This window comes from Dipodomys ordii, unplaced genomic scaffold (genome assembly GCF_000151885.1).
Source record: "Dipodomys ordii isolate 6190 unplaced genomic scaffold, Dord_2.0 Scaffold116, whole genome shotgun sequence".
NCBI lineage: Eukaryota > Metazoa > Chordata > Mammalia > Rodentia > Heteromyidae > Dipodomys > Dipodomys ordii.
In genome coordinates this window covers 3,672,850-3,693,104 of record NW_012267332.1, presented here as the reverse complement: position 1 = coordinate 3,693,104, position 20,255 = coordinate 3,672,850, and the positions used below count along the sequence as shown (strand labels likewise).

At 44.4% G+C, this 20,255-nt stretch overlaps 1 protein-coding gene across 1 annotated transcript in view; it reads left to right on the top strand.

The window, feature by feature from the left end:
* Slc16a2 (solute carrier family 16, member 2 (thyroid hormone transporter)) overlaps positions 1-16,859 on the top strand; it is a 129,356-nt gene extending 112,497 nt beyond the window's left edge. Inside the window, exons 4-6 of the mRNA XM_013028884.1 lie at positions 134-277; positions 10,163-10,391; positions 14,222-16,859. Of these exons, the coding sequence (XP_012884338.1) occupies positions 134-277; positions 10,163-10,391; positions 14,222-14,442 (594 nt within the window). The 3' untranslated portion in view covers positions 14,443-16,859. The remainder of the gene's footprint in view (positions 1-133; positions 278-10,162; positions 10,392-14,221) is intronic.
* The last annotated feature ends 3,396 nt before the right edge of the window (positions 16,860-20,255 follow it).

The window sequence follows — 20,255 nt, the reverse complement described above, 5'->3', positions numbered from 1 at the left end:
AGACTTGAGGTTACATGGAATGTATTCTGTCCTGGCCCAGGGAAGTGAAAACTAGAGGGTCCTATGCTAACAGTCCATTAGTCAACTCCTCTTCCTCCATCGGTTTTGGGGGTCTCTCTGTTATGCCTTTCAGATGAAGTATGTAGAAGAAGAGTTCTTGGAAATCAAGGAGACCTGGGTGCTGTTGGTGTGTATAGGGGCTACCTCAGGCCTTGGGCGTCTTGTGTCTGGCCATGTTAGTGACTCCATTCCTGGACTAAAGAAGATCTACTTGCAGGTGAGTAGGACTACTCATGTACTATCTGGAATATTAGGTTGTCCCCAGGCTTTGGTGGTAGGATGTATCATTGCAGTTACCTGGACCTCAGCTCTGACATCAACTACGTGCAACATAGAAAAGTTAGTCAAGTTAGCTTTCCAACAAAGGCAACTAACTATTCTTGTTCTGCCTCCTTTACCAAGATGGAGTTCATATTCAGTGACAGCAGTAGTGTGTGGAATCTCTTAGACAAGAAGTCTCTCCCCCCCCACATCCAGTTCTGGGGCTTGAACTCAGGGCCTAGGTGCTGTCCTTAAGCTTTTTTTTTTGTTTTTGCTCAAGGTTAGCACTCTACCATTTGAACCACAGCTCCACTCCCAGCTTTTTGGTGTTTCATTGGAGATAAGAGTCTCACATGCTTTTCTGCATAAACTAGCTTTGAACCATGATCCTCAGATCTCAGCTTCCTAAGTAGCTGGGATTACAGGTGTGAGCCAGTGGCACCTGGCTTGTCTGGAAATTCCTTTCTGCAAGTGGGACTCTGACACCAGAAGGTTGATGGTGCCACCGTACGAACTGATTTCATTGCTACATTACACTGTCTCAGAGGGCCTGTGAGTCAGTGTATCTCTCCTCTAGGTCCAGACCCAGGCCCATTACTTCTCATATTTCCAGAGCTGTTTGGCATCCAATATTGGTTCTCAAATACTATCCACCAAAAAGATCCCAGCAAAAGCCAGACCTCTCTAGTCCTCATTGTGTAATGAAAAGAATTCTTCTTTCCTATCTCACCTTACAAGTGAAGATCAAAAGAGCCATAGGTGTGGCAAGTTTTAATCATTTGGATACAGACACCTTCTATGTGATGGGGTTCTGGTCTGATTTGTTAGTTTTCCTCTACCTGACAGCAATATTACCTCCCTGACCTCCTAGCTTATGCTTTTTCCTCTTGTGGCTGGTCTTACCTGGAGGTGTAGCAGAGCAGCAGAGGCAGAACTAAGCTCCTGTGTAAGGCTTTTCTCACAGTCTACCTTTGTCTAAGTGATGCATGGAAGAGCTGGGACTTACACTTTGATGAAGGTCAAATCAAGAGGCTTCTGATTGAGAGAACCCAATTGCAAAAGTTTGAATTACTGTGCAAAAATCACTAAATGCTTTTATCTGGATGGCTTTTTCCATGGAAGTATGTGCACTCTCCCTGTCTCTTTCACAGCCACCCCTACCCCCACCCCATAGGTCTCCTCTGCCAGTATTAGCTGCTTCAAGATGCCAAAGGGTTCTGCAAAGGGGATCTGGCACTGGGCCACAACTTTATCTTGAGGAGAGGCAGCAGCCCCTGCCCAGCCTGTACAGTGGGAGTTCAAAGGGTCAGGGAGGCATGTCTATTTAGACAATGAGCCAGGCTAGGACTCGGGGCTTCTGCTCACTTTCCCCACCCACCTTATATTCCTGCCCTTTTCCTTACTCACACTTGGCCCAATTTTACCACTCAGAATAATACAAAATAATCTTAAGCCATTATACCTGAAACCTTTAACACCAATGTGTAGTCCAGCTCCCTTATTTTTACAAATTCTGTGTCTTAGGACAAGAGAACAAGACAAAGGATAAACTTCTTTCTCTTTGGTTTCTTGGTATCCTTGATCACAGGAATTGGCCTCCTTTCCACTCTGGGTCAAATGTGGATGCACAGGCCTCAGGTTCTGAAGAGCCATTCACTTGGTTCCTATGAGGGGTAAAGACAAGTACAAGTGGCTGGCATCTCACCCTTGTACAATCTGCTGGCAAAATAGGCTCACTTTGAGACCATTTTTGAGGCCACATTCACAGTTCCAAGAGGGACTTAAAATTATTATTATTATTATTATTGGGCTGGGAAGGTGGCTCAGTGGTAGAGTGCTTGCCTTGCATGCATGAGGTTTGATTCCTCAGTACCACATAAACAGAAAAAGATGGAAGTGGTGCTGTGGCTCAAGTGGTAGAGTGCTAGCCTTGAGCTGCAGAGCTGAGGGACAGCACCCAGGCCCAGAGTTCAGGTCCCACAACCAACCCAAAAAATTATTATTATGTATCAGTTGTATAACAAGGGGTTTCAGTGTGGCATTTCCATATGTGCAAACAATGTACCCCATCAACCTCACGTCTTTCATCCTTCTCCCTCACCTCACCTCTCCCCTTAAAACAATTTCAACAGGTGTCATTGTTCTATTTGCATACATGTATATAAAATATTTCATCTATATTCTTCCTCATTCTCCCTCGCCATGTATCTTCCCCCTCCTACTGGTACCTATTCTCTAACAGAGCCTGTTTTCCAGGAGACATTTTAAATTTCCAAACCTTGGAAAGGCCTCTTAGAGGATGCTAAGAGATAGCTAGATACAACAGGTAACAATTATAGCTGATTAAAATCAGTTCAGTGTTAACTTCTAATTACCATAATGAGCTGGTTGATAGATAGGTCTGGTTTTATCTCATAGTTGTCTGTGAATCTCCTAGAGGAAAAGAAAATGTAGGTGACTAGCTTCGGTTTCACTACTTGAAAATAGCCTGGGTAGAACTACCAACACCCCTCAGTCCTAACTCTCAATATTAATGGACTTAACTCTCTAATTAAGTGACAGATTGTCTAGTTGGATCAAAAAGCAAGATCCTTCTATCTGCTGCCTTCAGGAGACACACCTTGCCCACAAAAACAAACATATCCTGAAAGGCTGGAATAAAATCTACCAAGCAAACAGCAGCCCCCATAAACAGGCAGACGTTGCAATCCTAATATCAGATAAAATAGACTTCAAATTAAAATTAGCAAAAAGAGATAAAGAAGGTCATTACATACTAATTAAGGGGTCTCTTCTTCAGGAGGATATTACAATTCTAAATATTTATTCAACAAATATCGGAGCATCCAAATTTACCCAAGAAACACCACTTTCCCTAAAATCTCACATAGATCTAAAGACATTAATTGTTGGGGACTTTAACAAACCACTAGCCCCACTGGATAGATCAACCTGGCAAAAACTCAACAGAGAAACCTTGGATCTAAACCTTGGATCTAAACTGCATAGGTCAATTAAACTTAACAGACATCTACCCAATATTTCACCCAGCAGCATCAGAATATATGTTCTTCTCAGCAGCACACAGAACATTCTCCAAAATAGACCACATTTTAGGTCACAAAGCAAATTTGTCTAAATTCAGAAACATTGAAATTATTCCCTGCATTCTCTCAGACCATAAGGGAGTAAAATTCGCATTCATGGCAAAACCCACCAAAGAAAATCCTGTATCACATGGAGGCTGAATAACACACTGTTGAACCACCAGTGGATCATGGGAGAGATGAGAAAGGAAATTCAAATGTTCATGGTATTTAACAAAAATGAACACACAAATTACAAGCTCCTGTGGGACACAGCAAAGGCAGTAATCAGAGGCAAGTTTATAGCTTTGAGTTCCTACATCAAAAAATTGGAGAGATCTGAAACCAACAATTTAATGAGGCACTTGAAGCTCTTTGAGAAAGAACAACAAGCTAAACCTCAATCCAGTAGACGGAAACAAATAATTAAAATTAAATCAGAATTAAATGAATTGGAGTCCAAAAAAAACCATAGAAAGAATCAACAAAACAAGGAGTTTGTTCTTTGAAAAAATTAACAAAATTGACAGACCCTTAGCAAATCTTATCAGAAAAAGAGCACACACCCAAATAAACAAACTCAGAGATGAGAATGGAAACATCACCACAGAAACAATCAAGATTCAGAACATTATAAGGGAATACTTCTCAAACCTTTATGCTAATAAGTTTGAGAATCTGAATGAAATGGAAGAATTTCTAGCAAATATTGACATCCCCAAACTAAACCAAGATGATTTAAACCAACTTAACAGACCCATATTAAGCATCGAAATAGGAACAGCAATAGGATGGCCAATAGACACATGAAGAAATGCTCAACCTCCTTAGCCATAAAAGAAATGCAAATCAAAACAACACTGAGATACCACCTCACTCCAGTTAGAATGGCTAAAATCAAGAACTCTAATAACAGATGCTGGAGGGGATGTGGACAGAAAGGAACCTTACTGCATTGTTGGTGGGAGTGTAAACTTGTTCAACAACTTTGGAAAGCAGTATGGAGGTTCCTCAAAAGACTCCACATAGAGCTCCCCTATAATCCAGCAATCCCACTTTGGGGCATTTACCCAAATATTTACAAACAAGACCACCCTAAAGCTACCACATGACTATGTTTATTGCAGCATTATTTACTATAGCTAAGATATGGAACCAACCCAGATGCCCCTCAGTAGATGAATGGATCAAGAAAATGTGGTATATATACACAATGGAATTCTATGCCTCCATCAGAAAGAATGACATTGCCCCATTTGTTAGGAAATGGAAAGACTTGGAAAAAATTATATTAAGTGAAGTAAGCCAGGCCCAAAGAAACATAGGTCCCATGGTTTCCCTTATTTGCAATATCTAGTATATGTCTGAGTCAAGCAGAAAAGGTCAGATAAGGTGATGTTAGGGAAATGAACCCTAAGATATGTATTCAAATGTTTTCTATGCGATTGTTTCTAATGCATTTATAAGATTATTTCTTTGTTGCTTTGTATGTCCCTCCCACACAGTATAACCCCTGCTTTCACTGTATTTGATGTTGGTATAATTTGTGGAGTGGAAAGGGAAAAACAAATCGTTTAAATAGGGGTACAGTGGACCCATTGCAACAATGAGATGTACAAGTCGTTATGTCAAAAATGAACTTTACAACTTTGGTGCAGGGGAGGGGGGGAAAAGGGGGGCTGGGGGGAGGATGGAAAGGGATGGGAAGGGAAAAAAAGGAGGAGGCTACAATACTTGATAAGAAATGTACTCATTATCTTGCCCATGTAATTGTAACCCCTCTGTACAGTATTTTCACAATAAAAAAGAGCAAAAAAAAGAAATAGGAACAGCAATAAGAGACAGCAATAAGTGGAATTCTACAAGGCTTTCAAATTAGAAATCACACCAATACTCCTCCAACTCTTCAATGAAATTGTAAGTGAAAGTTCACTACCAAACTCTTTCTATGAAGTCATCATAACCCTTATCCCAAAACCAGGCAGGGACTCATCAAAGAAAGAGAACTATAGACCCATTTCTTTGATGAACATCGATGCAAAACTCCTCAACAAAATTTTGGCCAATTGACTCCAACAACTCATCAAAAAAATCATACACCATGATCAAACAGGATTCACTTGAGGGATGCAAAGCTGGTTCAATATACAAAAATAAAACAATATAATTCATCACATCGACAAGAGCAAGGATAAGAACCACATGATTATCTCAATAGATGCAGAAAAAGCATTTGACAAGATCCAACTGTTAGATTTTTAAAGAGAGGCAGCCGAGTAAGAACAGCACCACACGTGGTGTTCAGGTAAGGGGTAGGTTTATTTATCATTCCAGCTGGCACCAGGCCATGTTAGCACTCCACGGGGCTGGAAAAAGCCTGAGAAAGAGGGCGTCTGGGCCTGGGCTAGGTCTTATCTAGGGTATGGGCGGGGAAAGGTGTGCCCACATTGAATCCAGATGTGACCTCAGCAGATGCAGATGTGACCTCTTCCAGGTGTGCCAGTTGCATAGGTAACACAGGTCCTGGGTGGAGACTTTGCTGAGGGTGGAGTCCGCTTGCCATCCAGGAGTGGACCTTACACCAATACCCTTTTATGATGAAAGCACTGGAAAAACTAGGAATCCATGGTACATCCTCAATATAATAAAGGCTGTATATAACAAACCTACAGCCAGCATTATACTTAATGGCAAAAAGCTAAAGCCATTTCCTCTAAATTCAGAAATGAGAGAAGGATGTGCACTCTCTCCACTTCTCTTCAATTTCATATTAGAATGCCTAGCTAGAGCAATAAGACAAGATGCAAACATAAAGGGGATCCAAATAGAGAAAGATGAAGTAAAACTCTCCCTCTTTGCCAATGACATGATCTTGTATTTAAAGAACCCCATGGACTCCATTCTCGTTACTCGAGTTGATCTGAAACTTTGGCAAAGTAGTAGGGTATAAAATTAACCCTCAAAAATTAATGGCTTGCCAGATGCAGGTGGCTCACGCCTATAATCCTAGCTACTCAGGAGGCTGAAATCTGAGATTCAAGGTTCAGAGCCAGCCTGGGCAGGAAAGTCCATGAGATTCTTATCTCCAATTAACCACTCAGAAAAACGGAAGTGGCACTGTGGCTTCAGTGGTAGAGCACTAGCTTTGAGCTGAAGAGCTGAGGGACAGTGCCCAGGCCCACAGTTCAAGCCCCACGACCAACAACAACAACAAAAAGAGGCTTTTCTGTAAGCCAATAATGAGAAGAGTGCAGCTGAAATCAGGAAAGCAACTTGTTTTGTAATAATTCCACAAAACAGAAAATACCTAGGAGTTAACTAAAGAAGTGAAAGACCTCAGTGATGAAAATTTTTATTTATTTATTTTTGCCGAACCTGTAACTTTAACTCAGGGCCTGGACACCATCCTTGAGCCTCTCTCTGCTCAATGCTAGCACTCTACCACTTGAGCTACAAAACCACTTCTGGCTTTTTCTGTGTATGTGGTACTGAGTAATTGAACCCAGGGCTTCATGCATGCTAGGCAAGCACTCTACTGCTAAGCCACATTCCCAGCCTGATGAAAAATTTAAAAACCTGAAAAAGGAAATTAAAGCAGATCTAAGGAAGTGGAAAAACCTCCCATGCTCCTAGATTGGGAGGATTAACATGGTGAAAATGACAATACTGCCAAAGGCTATCTTCAAAGTCAATGCGATACCCATCAATATCCCAACCTCATTCTTCAATGAAATAGAAGACGCAACCCCAAAATCCATATGGAACAATAAAAGACCCCAAAATAGCAAAAACAATTCTTAGCAGAAAGAGCTGTGCTGGAGGAATATCAATACCAAATCTCAAACTCTACTACAAAACCATAGTAATCAAAACAACTTGTACTGGCACAAGAACAGACATGAGGACCAATGGAATAAAACTGAAGATCCAGAAATGAACCTACAGACCTATAGCCATCTAATCTTCGATAAGGGAGCTAAAACAATAGAATGGAAGAAAGACAGCCTCTTCAGTAGATGGTGCTGGCAAAATTGGTTAAACATCTGTAGAAAACTAAAGCTAGATCCTTATATATCACCCTGCACCAGAATCAACTCCAAATGGATCAAAGACCTTGACGTCAAAGCAGACACCCTGAAAACATTACAGGAAGGAATTGGAGAAACTCTAGAGCTCCTTGGCACAGGCTGAAATTATCTTAATAAAGACCCAGAAACACAACAAATCAAAGAAAGGTTGGACAAATGGGATGCATGAAACTATAGAGCTTCTGCAGGGCAAAGGATATAGCTAGCAAGATAAGTAGAAAGCCCATAGATTGGGAGATCTTCACTAGCCATACAAAAGACAAGGGCCTCATATCTAAAATATACTTAGAACTCAAGAAATTAAATCCCCCAACAAAAATTAAATCCCTCAAAGAAACAACTGCCCGATTAATAAGTGGGCTAAAGACCTAAAGAGAGACTTCTCTGAAGAGGAATAAGAATGGCCAATAGACACATGAAGAAATGCTCAACCTCTCTAGCTATAAAAGAAATGCAAATCAAAACAACATTGAGATTCCACCTCACCCCAGTTAGAATGGCTACAATCAAGAAATCTAATAACAGATGCAGGAGGGGATGTGGCCAGAAGGGAACCGTACTGCATTGTTGGTGGGAGTGTAAACTTGTCCAACCACTTTGGAAAGTAGTATGGAGGTTCCTCAAAAGAGTACACATAGAGCTCCCCTATGATCCAGCAATTCCACTTTTGGGCATTTACCCAAATGATCACAAACGAAGCCATACTAAAGCTACCAGCACAACTATGTTTATTCGCAGCATTATTTACCATAGCTAAGATATGGAACCCACCCAGATGCCCCTCACCAGATGACTGGATCAAGAAAATGTGATATAAATGTATATGTGTATGTATATGTATATATATATATATATATATATATATATATATATATATATAGGAATTCAATGTGTCCATCAGAAAAAATGACACCATCCCATTTGTTAAGAAATGGAAAGTCTTGGAAAAATTATATTAAGTGAAGTAAGCCAGGCCCAAAGAAACATAGGTCCCATGTTTTCCCTTATTTGCAGTAATGTCTAGGACAAGCAGAAAAGGTCAAAAGGTATGTATATATGACCATATAAGATGTTGCTAAGTGAAATGAACCCCAAGAGGTTTTATCTTTCTTGCTGTTGTTTTTAATGTACTTAAAATATACCATGTGATTTTTTTTGGGGGGGGGTTCTTTTCTATGTTCTTCCTCCATGGTATAACTGGTTTTCACTGTTTTTGATGTCAGTGCTTTGCATCTTGTATATACATTTTTCTAATTTGGGGAGGGGAAGGATAAAAAAATGCTGAAATAAGGATACAGATCAACCCATTGTAACAATAAGATGTATAAGACACTATGTTGAAAACAAACTTTACAACTTGTGGGGGGAGGCAGCAGTTGGGGAAGTGGGGAGGGAAGTGTTGGTAGGGGAAAAACAAAGGAGGGGGTAACAATACTCGATAGAAAATGTACTAATTACCTTACTCATGTAACTGTAACCGCTCTGTACACTATCTTTACAAGAAAAAAATATTATTAAAAATAGTTTGGGTAAAGTTCAAAGGTCTGCTATCCAAGAGATGGCCTCAGTGGCATTATCCTTCCCCAACCAGCTGATCTTCCTAATGAAACCACTGTGAGCAACAACACAAAAAATTTTTAGGACACGAAACAAATTTGTTGTCTGCTCCTTCCTGGGTAAGTTGGCTTGCTTATTGGCCAACTACAAACTATTGGCAAATCCATGAATCTCCTCATAAAGAGATCAGGTTGTACCCCTGGTCCTGGAATAACCTGGCTGTGTAGACTGTGCTGGGCTGGGGGGGTCAAGGCATCTTTCTCTACCTGGAGCCCAGGGTTTTACTCTTGGTCATAGACACAAGTTTCATATGACCGTAATCAAAACAAACACAAAACCAGCTGTGGTTCTTCTCCCAGTTGCAAGAGGAGGGGTGGGGAACCTGCCTCTGGAAAGGCATGTTCTTTTAGAGTCATTTTGCTCAGGCCGAAGTAAGCTCAGGGACTAGTCAGTGTTCCTGAGCTGGTTTTAGACTCTAGACACCCAGCTAGTGGTTTGATACTCCTCAAAGGACTCCTTGGTGCATCCTCAGCATGTTTTATATAATCCATAGGCTCTGCCTTGGTATCTTAGACGGATGATATGTTTCTATACTTTAAAGTATAAGGAACCTGGGTGAACCTCCCAAAGGTCTCTCTCATGCCAAGATGTTTTCTATAACTAACAAAAATGGGCACTGGCTCCTCCCCCAATTTAGGAGTCAGCGCCTTCCATTGCAGCCCCCGTGGAATCATCAGGCAAGCTTGCCTCACTTCTTCCCCTTCTTTCCGTATACTTTACTTGCATCAAAGAACACCAACAAGGCACAATCCCAGACCCCCATTTGTGGGACAGCTAGATGTAGCAAAAGAAACAGCAATTTCTCCTTTGAGTTCAAGATGCAGTGCAAGGGGCCTGAGGGCCATTTCTGCCTTTAAAACGAAATTCCTGCTAGATTCAGTTAAGTAGGGGATCTCTTAAAAATTGAACCCTTCAGTGCAGGACTTACAACTGCTCTCCCTGTTGACATTCTTCCCAGTGGTAGCAATGACGATGTAAGAAAGGAGATGTCATCTACTATGTGGTTTGGGCTAGCCAGAATGGCATGACTTAAGGTGTTTGCTCTTCTAGGTTCTCTCATTCCTGCTCTTGGGCCTGATGTCCATGATGATTCCCCTATGCCGGGACTTTGGAGGCCTCATCATTGTCTGTCTCTTCCTGGGCCTGTGTGATGGCTTCTTCATCACCATCATGGCCCCCATTGCTTTTGAGCTGGTGGGTCCGATGCAGGCCTCACAGGCCATTGGCTACCTACTGGGCATGATGGCCCTGCCAATGATTGCTGGGCCTCCCATTGCAGGTGAGTCTCATTGCCAGGGAATCGAGTCCTATTTATGCTAGGAGCACTCTATGGAGTACCTCTGCTTAAGCCTCCTTTTCCTCTTTTCTGTGTAAGTAGTCTTGTTATAGTGCAGGAAAACCCTTACCATGACTAGTGTAAGAGCTTCAATATAGTACACAGGCATGGATTCATTTGCAGGGTGGGGGTGGGGGGACGTTTTCCAAAGTTGTATATGTGTCACTGGAGTTTCATTGTAGAGAGCATGGATCCTTCCAGGGGAGTAGAGAGAAAAATTACCGTTCTATTGTTTTAATATTCTTTCCTTCCTCTCTTCCCCTCCTCCCCCTCTGCCTTCAGTCCCCTCCTCCCCATTCCCTTTCATTCCCTTCCTCCACCTCCCCCATTCCCCTCTTCTTTACTCTTCTCCTGTCCTTTTGTTTCCTCTCCTCTCCCCTCTGTTTCCTCTCCTCTTCTCCCTCTCCTCTCTCTCCTTTCCTGCTTTCTTAATTTCTGGGGTTTTTTTAAGGGTGTATGTGTGTACATGTGCATGTATGCATGCACCACTTCTGGGGCTTGAACTCAGAGCCTGGGCACTGTCCCTGTTTTTTTCCCCTCAAAGTTAGGGCTGTACCATTTGAGTAACAGCTCTAATTTTTTAGTTGTTAACTGGAGCTAAGAGTCTCATGGACTTTCCTGCCCAGGCTGGCTGCAAACTGTGATCCTCAGATTGCAGTCTCCCGAGTAGCTACGATTACAGACATAAGTCAGCAGCACCTGGCTTACATTATGGGGTTTTTTTTTTTAATTCAAGAACTTACTATGTAGCCCAGGCTGGTTTGGAACTCACTATGTACCCCAAGTTGGCCTTGAATTTTACAGTCTTCCTGCCTTAGCCACCCTGAGTTCTGGGGATACAAGTGTACATCACCATGGCCAGCTTTGATCCAATACTCTCTTATATTGTTCATAGGCAAGGGATTATTTCAAGGTACTTGGGTCAAAAAATAGTAAGAATCAACCCTGGTTTCTTTCCCCTTTTTTTGGCCAATCTTGGGACTTAAATTCAGGGCCTGGGCACTGTCCCTGAGATTCTTTTGCTCACTTTCCCTGAGATTCTTTTTTTTTTTTTTTGGTTGGTCGTGGGCCTGAACTCTGGGCCTGGGCGCTGTCCCTCAGCTCTTCAGCTCAAGGCTAGCGCTCTACCACTTGAGCCACAGCGCCACTTCCGGCTTTTTTCTTTTTGCTTATGTGGTGCTGAGGAATCGAACCCAGGGCCTCAGGCATGCAAGGCAAGCGCTCTACCACTGAGCCACCTTCCCAGCCCCTCATGTTCAGTTCTCTACAATGTACAACAGAGACTATTGAAATAAACTTGTATTTTTTTTGTTGTTGGTGGTGGTAAGGCTTAAACTCAGCCTGGGCGCTGTCCCTCAGCTCTTCAGCTCAAGGCAAGCTACCTACCACTTGAGCCACAGCACAACTTCTGGTTTAATGGTGGTTAATTGGGAGTTAACTTTCTCATGGATAACAATGCTCCATAGCAAATATACTCCCTGCATAACTCATGTAACTGTAAGCCCTCTGTACAGTATCTTTACAATTAAAAATATTAAAAACAAAAAGAGTCTCATGGAATTTACAGCCTGTGCTGGCTTTGAACTGAGATCCTCAATAGCTATCATTACAGGTGTGAGACAGTGGTGCCTAGTGTATCTATACTTTTAACAGTATGGTTTGTAAAATGTAATTTGTTGTTAAATAGTGGATAAAGTCCATATTCTCTTTTCTCCTCTCCACAGGGACCAACAGGAATGCAGCCCTGTAAGCCTGCTTAATGTTGCAATTCAACAGTAGGCAATCTACTCAAGTGGGCATTTCAAGATAATATAGTCCACTGCAGGCCCCATTGCCCATCTTGCATACCACCTTTCCCTCTGGGAAGCAGAGTTTTTATGCTAAAGGTTGTGTTCTGAGGAAATGGTCATATGCAAATTAGGTGTAAGGAAACTGACCAATCAGAGAAAAACTGCTGAGTCACTGTGGGCCTATAAACATGGAATTACAGCTCTCTAGGTCTTTTTCCTGAGGGATGGAAGATGTTTGTTTGAGGGGAGGGGAGGACACCCATGCTCTCAGACAAATGATGAACAGACTAGGAAGGTTGGAAGCAGACTTTCAGTTTTCTACAATGTACAATGGAGACTATTGAAACACCCTTGTACATTTTTTTTGTCGGTGGTGGGGCCTGAACTCTGGGCCTGGGTGCTGTCCCTCAGTTCTTCAGCTCAAGGCTAGCACTCTACCACTTGAGCCACAGCGCCACTTCCGGCTTTTTTCTTTTTGCTTATGTGGTGCTGAGGAATCGAACCCAGGGCCTCAGGCATGCAAGGCAAGCACTCTACCACTGAGCCACCTTCCCAGCCCATCCCTGAGATTCTTTTGCTCAAGGCTAGCACTCTACCACTTGAGCTACAGTGCTACTTCCGACCTTTTCTGTTTATTGAACCCAGGGCTTTATGTATGCTAGGCAAGCACTCTACCACTAAGCCACATTCCCATCCCTCAACCCTGGTTTCTTAAAGCTGAGTTATAACTGGGCGCTGGTGGCTCAAACCTGTTAATCCTAGCTACTCAGGAGGCTGAGATCTGAGGATCATGATTTGAAGTCAGCCTGGGCAATAAGTCCATGAGAATCTTTATCTCCAATTACCTCAAGTAGTAGACTACTAGCCTGAAGCACAAAAGCTTAGGGACATAGCTCAGGCCCAGATTTGAAGCCTCAGAACTGGAAAAAGGAAAAAACACACCTGAGTGCTATCTTCCCCACTCCCCACTCCACTGGTTTTGGAACTGGGCTGTAGAAGTCCTGAGCCATTGAAGCTTACCTCCAGCAGGCAGCAAGCAGTGCCAGCATGCTATCTTTCCATCTCTCAAACACTGCTAGTGTCTCCCTCCCCTCTCTCAGAGGGCATTGTTGGTACCTCAGGGAATATAAGAAATAGAAAAACAATTAAAGAAATAACTTCATTTCCTTTCAAATGAATTTACCGCAAGCATTGGTTCATGTATTAGATTCCCTAGGTTTAGCAAATGGGATAATTCAACAAAAACTCCTTAAATGCCATTTACGCACAAGATTTTGTGACAATGGCGAACCTCTCACTGAAGGTTCTTGTGTAACAACCACACAGTCTATGGTAGGAGGGTAGCCTCTATCTAGCCCTTGATCCCAACATGCCCCAGAACCCACAAGTCTTTCCATTTCCCTTACCTCCTGAGTAAGCAAATGGCCAAGAATCTGCCATATGAAATAGCTCACAGTAGCTTCTGGAGGGGAGCATGCGAGGCCTTGCAGTCTATGCCATCCATATCCATAGTAAGAGCAGTTTGGAGGACTCAGAGGGGAAAACTGGAAGAAAGATATGCACATACAACTTCTTATGACATTTGGAACTTCAGAGAAAAAGCAATCAGGAATTCCACTGAATTGTTCCATGAGTTCAACATGGAGGGAGGGAGTAGGAGTGAGGACTATCGCGAGGACTATCGCTGTGAACCAAGACAAGGCTTAGTTAAACTAGTTCCTTCCCAATTCCATCCCTAGAAGTAACTAGAAGACAGCTGTAGCTTGATGAAAGCTTCTCTCCTAATGAGCATTCTCCCTAAGGGCCAGTAGCCTCATTAACCGCCGGGGGAAGCCACTTGCCTTGTGTGTGTGAGAGAGGGGGCATCGAGTCAAGGCAGCTCAGGCCCAGGTTCCCTGGACAGGCCCTGAGATGGCTTTTAGAAGAGACCCTTTGGATGGCAGGGCAGAGTTGAACTTGACTTGTGTCTCTCAACTGTTTCAGGCCTCCTTCGCAACTGCTTTGGTGACTACCATGTGGCCTTCTACTTTGCCGGTGTGCCCCCCATCATTGGAGCTGTAATCCTCTTTTTCGTCCCTCTGATGCATCAAAGGATGTTCAAGAAAGAGCAGAGGGATTCCAGCAAGGATAAGATGTTGGCCCATGAGCCAGATCCCAATGGAGAGCTGCTGCCAGGCTCCCCTACCCCTGAGGAACCAATTTAATGTCTCTTTCCTGCCATTGTGTGCTCTTCTTCGGCCCTTTCCCTTCATCCCACCCTGCTCAGCATTTACATTTTTGCCACCAGCACACTTGTTCCCAAACCTGTGCACACAGCATTTCAACCACCTGACCATCCCCTTGGAGCCAAAGCTCTAGGTGTTTCAAACTCATTAACCAAATTCTCCCTGTGAATGCCTTTAAACTTGCCAGGGCCCTTATCCTTCCCCCCATCTCCCCTCCCCACCCTGCCCCCACCTCCTGAGAAAGATTGGGATCACTCTCTGGCTTTGGGATTCTCTCCATATACTTTCTAATCCCCAGGGGGCGGAGGTAGAATGAACCTCTGGCCCAAGCTTATTAGTCACCCACTAAAGTCAACTGCCAAAGGTGCTACTATATCCCCAGGAGCCTATTGGGGAGAACCATGCCTCTGTATGCTGAGGAATTCATTGCCATTCATCCTGGGGAGCCACTTGGGGATGGGGAAAGAGGAATCAAGAAGTCTTGTTTAGCCTCCCATTCTTGAGGCCAGTGGCTTCCCAAGAGCATCCCCACGATATGGTTGGTTAACAATCTGCTTCTCTCTTCCTTGCCTTTTATTTTTCCTCTACTGCTTCCTTTTCATCCTCTTTCCCCTCTATTTCTTTTTTTATGACTGTCATAGATACATAGGTGCTTGGAGAAAGGAAGAACCCAGAGCTTAGGCCAATTAACCTCATCTTGGCCCAATCTACCCCAATCTACCACTTATCTCAGGCTGAGTCACATCTCACTTTTTGGCTCAAACTGATACAACCATAGACTGGAAAATTAGACTATCACACAGGGAAGTGACCTCAACTCTCACAGAGTTCCATTTTTCATTCGCAGGTTTTTATGGATTTCCCAAGCCAATGCATAAATCAGGAGGCCTCAGCTCCCCATCCTTGTACCCATTATGTCAAAATGTGAAGAGACTTCCTTTCATCTCAGCAGGCATAGGAAGACTAATGATAGTGTGCTGACATGGTGGGGGAGGGGCAGTGGTTGTTGACATGGGTAAGGACTATCTCTCAATTTCCATGACAGCTCAATTTTTTCCACCTAGGCCAGGACAGGAAATGAACTGTTTTAGGGGGAAAAAACTCATTCTCCACCTGAATCCCCAAATGGTATAGACAGCTGCTGCACACACACACACACACACACACACACACACACACACACACACACACACACACACACAGGGTTGGACAGCTTCTTTTAGGAAGGAGAAGCCACCCTAGCCTTTACCACCCAGTGTGTCCCCCATGATAGACATCCTGGGCCACTCATGGGCATTAAAGGTGCCAAGAGAGGCATACTCTGGCCCATTTTCATCCTTGTGAAGTCGGTGCCAGATGCTTCCCTATACCCAGGCTCTGGGCAACAGTCTTACTGAAGAGCATTCCAAGTGCCCCTGGCTGGAGGCACAGGGCACTACCAGGCTGTGTCCAGCTAGCACAGCTCACCTCATTAGGAGCTCAGCCTCTGTCCTCACTCTGTGTCTTTTTCTCCCTTCTCTGAGCCTTTGTCTATTGTGTTCCTGTCACCCAACCCTCCATTATCTTTTTGCCAGGCATCCTTGGCTGTTATTTGGAGCCAATGGTAGCTTGCCACCCCAAGCCAGGGTCATCCCAAGGCCAGGAGGATGAGGTTGCCCTGAGGGGCACCAAAGAAGACAATGGTCCCCACACATGAGCTTTTCCGTTACAAACAGGCAGCTGGGGGTATGGTTGGCTTCTGATGGTTTCATTCAAAGCCAAAGGCCTGAGCCCCCTTCCGCTGGTCCTAGTCCAGCTCTTATCAGCTACTCAAAGGAAAACCCACTGGTTCTTGGCTCAGTGGGCAGGAAGGGGCCGAGTTACTAGCCTGTCAGCTCTAACAGCAGTAGAAGGGGAGAAGCTGGGCCCCAGGCTCCCAGTAACTCCCAGGAGAGGCCACTGAAAATACTGGAGCAACAATGGCCCTGCTTCCATTCTTCCCTGACCCGCCCCCCACCAAGTCACTGGAGGGTGGTGCAACAGGGTCTCCTTTGTTGCTCATGGCTGGATATCTCTTAAGAATCAGGCTGTCACCTACTTCTCTCCAGATGAAGGAAAGACATTTACAGGGCCCAAATACGCCCATTCAGTGTCATGAACCATTGGCAAGGTTTCAATTTACTTCTACATGTGTGTGTGTGAATGTGTGTGTGTGTGTGTGTGTGTGTGTGGGTGGGTGGGTGGGTGTGCATGTGTGGGTGTGTGTGCTTTTGGAGAGAATGCTGGTTGGTCTAAGCAGCACAGTATTATATTTAGAGTAGGATGCAGACTTACGCACCACAGTTAAATCTAGGAGAATGAACAAAATTTCGGAGCTTGAGACCTGGGATATTTAAATCCTCAAGGGGTTTGGAACAAAAAATAAACAGATCTAAATGTTTGGTTTTTGGTATGTATGTTGCCTACCAGGGTGAAATAATCTTAACCTGAAGAACAGCAGGAAGTTTGGCTTCAGAGCGGAATTCTCATTCCAAATCAGATTTCTGCCAGGGTTTGTGCTCTCTGTAAGAACAGAGACAAGTTATAAGGAGATTAGGGGTTGAGCGAACTATTTGAGATTGAATACTTTTCTGGAGCTCTGAAGCAGAAACATGGCTACTTGGCAGAATGAAAACATGGTTACTGGCTGAGTTGGAGGGGAGGCCTCTTGAAGGCCAGGCTACCACCTTGCTATCACACTGGAAATGGACAAAGACCTTAGCAATAACCCAATTCAACTCCCTTCTCTCTCCACTTTTATGTTATTGCTGGGAAACTTGAAGGGATTCATGTAGCTGGATTACATAGTCCTACATTGGCTAAGACTAGTGGGATGGAAGAGGAAACAGGAGAAAAATCAACAAGAATGCCACAGCTATGGGTAACAAGAGTCCTCCATATCTATATTCTGCACTGAATTTAACTGGGGAAACTAAGGCTTGGAGATAGGAAGCGACTGCCACAAGTTTATACAGAGAGTGACAAGATGTGAACGCAGATAACTGACTTGCATTTCAGTCAAACCCCTTTACAGATGAAGAAACTGGCCCCTAGAATGGAGAACAGACATTCATCAATAGCATAGCAAAGTCCATTTCCAAAAGATGTCAGCAGAACTAGCTCTGGACAAAAATAAAAGCTGAGCAAAATCTGACTGAACATAACCCCTGTCTTTACAGCTATAGTCACTCTCAACCTACATACCTGTTTTATTCTCTCTCCCAGGTACTCTACACTCTCATGTAGCCTTGGTTATTGTTGGGCTTTGTTTTGTGGGGTTTTTTTTTGTCAGTTATGGGGTTTGAACTCAAGGCCTCGGCACCAACTGCCTTTCTACTGCCAGCAACTCCTGGCCACACACTGGGCTGCCCAGGGACAAAGTGAGGGGCTGGCTTCCTTTCAGAGTATAGTTTGCCACCCAGCTCTTCCCTATTGTTGTTTCTTCCAGTTGAATGCAAACACCCTCAGGCTGCAGGCCTCCTCCACTCCTCCCACTAAAGCTAATTACTCTGTCCTGCTGCCAGGCCCCAGGCTCTCCCACCCAAGATCTGCTGCCCCCTCATTCCCTCCTCCAGTACCCCCAGGCTTAGTCTGTGTTTGATCACTCAGGATCATTAGATTTCAAAGCTATGGAATCCCATAATTTTTATGAGCATATGCTTTCCTCCAGGGCCTTTTCATGTCTGCAAAGGGAGCCCTCAGCTCCCTGCCACTTCACAGTTGCAGAGCAGGACAGCTGACAAGGATTACTCCCCCCTACTCCCCCAGAGTCTGACAGCTGGGACCTGGAAAGGGTGGGTGCCAGTTAGTATAAAAAAAAAACTGCTTGAAGCAAGCTTGGAAATCTGAATAAATCGAAATGGACCAGAGACTATTCCCCCCTCCCTCCCAGGAACAAGGATAAGAATTGGGTACCTAGCTCCACCAAGGATTGAGGAGGCTGTGTGGTAAAGGCCCTTGAATTGCTGCCTTTCAGATGTCTAAGTGGTCACCAGAGAGCTTCATGCCTGGTTTTCATGTCAAATCAGCACTAGTTCCTAAGGACCTGTTGTGTCTCAAGCACTCTGCTAAAACTCAGGAACAGAAACTTCAGAAATGAGAGGAACTCAATTAGCAACAATGTGGAGAACACAGAAAGAAATTCATACTGTATTTTCAAGTTACGGTTTCCTTCTCTGGGCCTCAGCGGCCTGGAATGTACTGACCTTGGTGACCAAACTCAGTTCTTTATGAGGCTGGGCAAGGGCAGGAGAGGGGCCCCTACTGTGATGCCAGCAGCTCGACCCCTCCCATTCTCCCCACCTCCTTCCCCATGCCTGGCCTCCTGCAGGCCAGTGTCGCCCACAGTCGCCCGGAAGAACTACGCGCCTTGGTGTCGGTTTCCTGCTGAGCCCAAGCCGGATAAAATTAGCCGATGGCTCACATCTAACAAGTGGCACAGCTGAGTACAGCTGGGTGGGGGGGGGGACGGGAGGGGGAGACATGGCCCAGCCAAGCCAGGCTGCTTTCCTGCCTACCCAAGCCACTCGTACCCCTGGGCTGACATCTGTTGTACATCCTGGTTCAGAGATTCCCGAGTGCCCTGTTCCTGCCACAGGACAAACGATACTCTGCTGACTTGAGCCTCTGGAGTCCTGAGCCCCATTTTAGGACCAACTGGGAACAGGCAACAGCTTTTTCTTTTCCACACCTCGTATGTCCTCACCACCTCTAGGCTCCAGGGTTTGGGAATGAGGAGCGAAAGCAGCAGCATTTCCAAGAGCCCAACACACTTTGCACACTGGGACCTACAGTGGAGATGGTGTTGGGAGCCTACTTGCTGGTCTCCAGCCACACAAGCTACCTGTGTGCGTTCACATGTGATGGGATGGCCTTGGTATATCAGGAATCCTATCCCCTTTGCATGTTTCAGTTTGACAGATAACAAAGCTGGGTCCCGCTGTATAATACACCTGGCCCTGCTACTCAGTATACTCCACTAGGAAAAGAGCAGAAAAAGGCAAGAGGACCCGACCTCCCTCGAGCTGGGGCCTCCAGATGGAAAAAGCAACAGCTGCAAGTCTGTCCTTGACACAGCTCAACTGCCCTGTATTCTGCACTCATTCAGCCTTGACTTCTCAAGCAGTGTTCCCCAGCGCCCACTAGAGGCCCACAGGAACAAGGAGCTTAGAACAGGAATGATCCCCGCAGCCATCCTTCATTCTAGGAACCAAATATGTACATATAAAGCCCAAGCAGCTTCTTCCGCTGAGCGAGTCCAGAGGCTTCTTATGCGCTGTGCCAGGGATTGGGGGTTTTGATACCGTAGGTTGTGCTGACTGGTTGGTCTATGCAAATTAGGTGTAGGATGGCTGACTAATCAGAGAAGATCTGCTGAGTCATTATGGACCTACAGACCTGAAACTGTAACTCTTTAGTCGGTCTGTTTTCAGCATGCATCCCCCCCAACTAAATTATGAAAGATTGTATTTATATTTGTGGGTTTGGGGTCTTGAAATCAGGGATTGACACTATCCCAGAGCTGCTTCTCCACAAGGTTAGTCCTCTACCACTTCAGCCACCGCACCACATCTAGCCTTTTCTGAGTAATTTATTGGAGAATCTCATGGACTTTGCCTGCTGGGCTGGCTTTAAAATGAGATCCTCAGATCTCAGCCTCTTAAGTAGCTAGGATTAAAGGTGTGACCCAGTGGAACTATACTTTTAACAGTATGGTTTGTAAAATGTAATTTGTTGCTAAGTAGTAGAATCCATATTCTCTTTTCTCTTCTCCA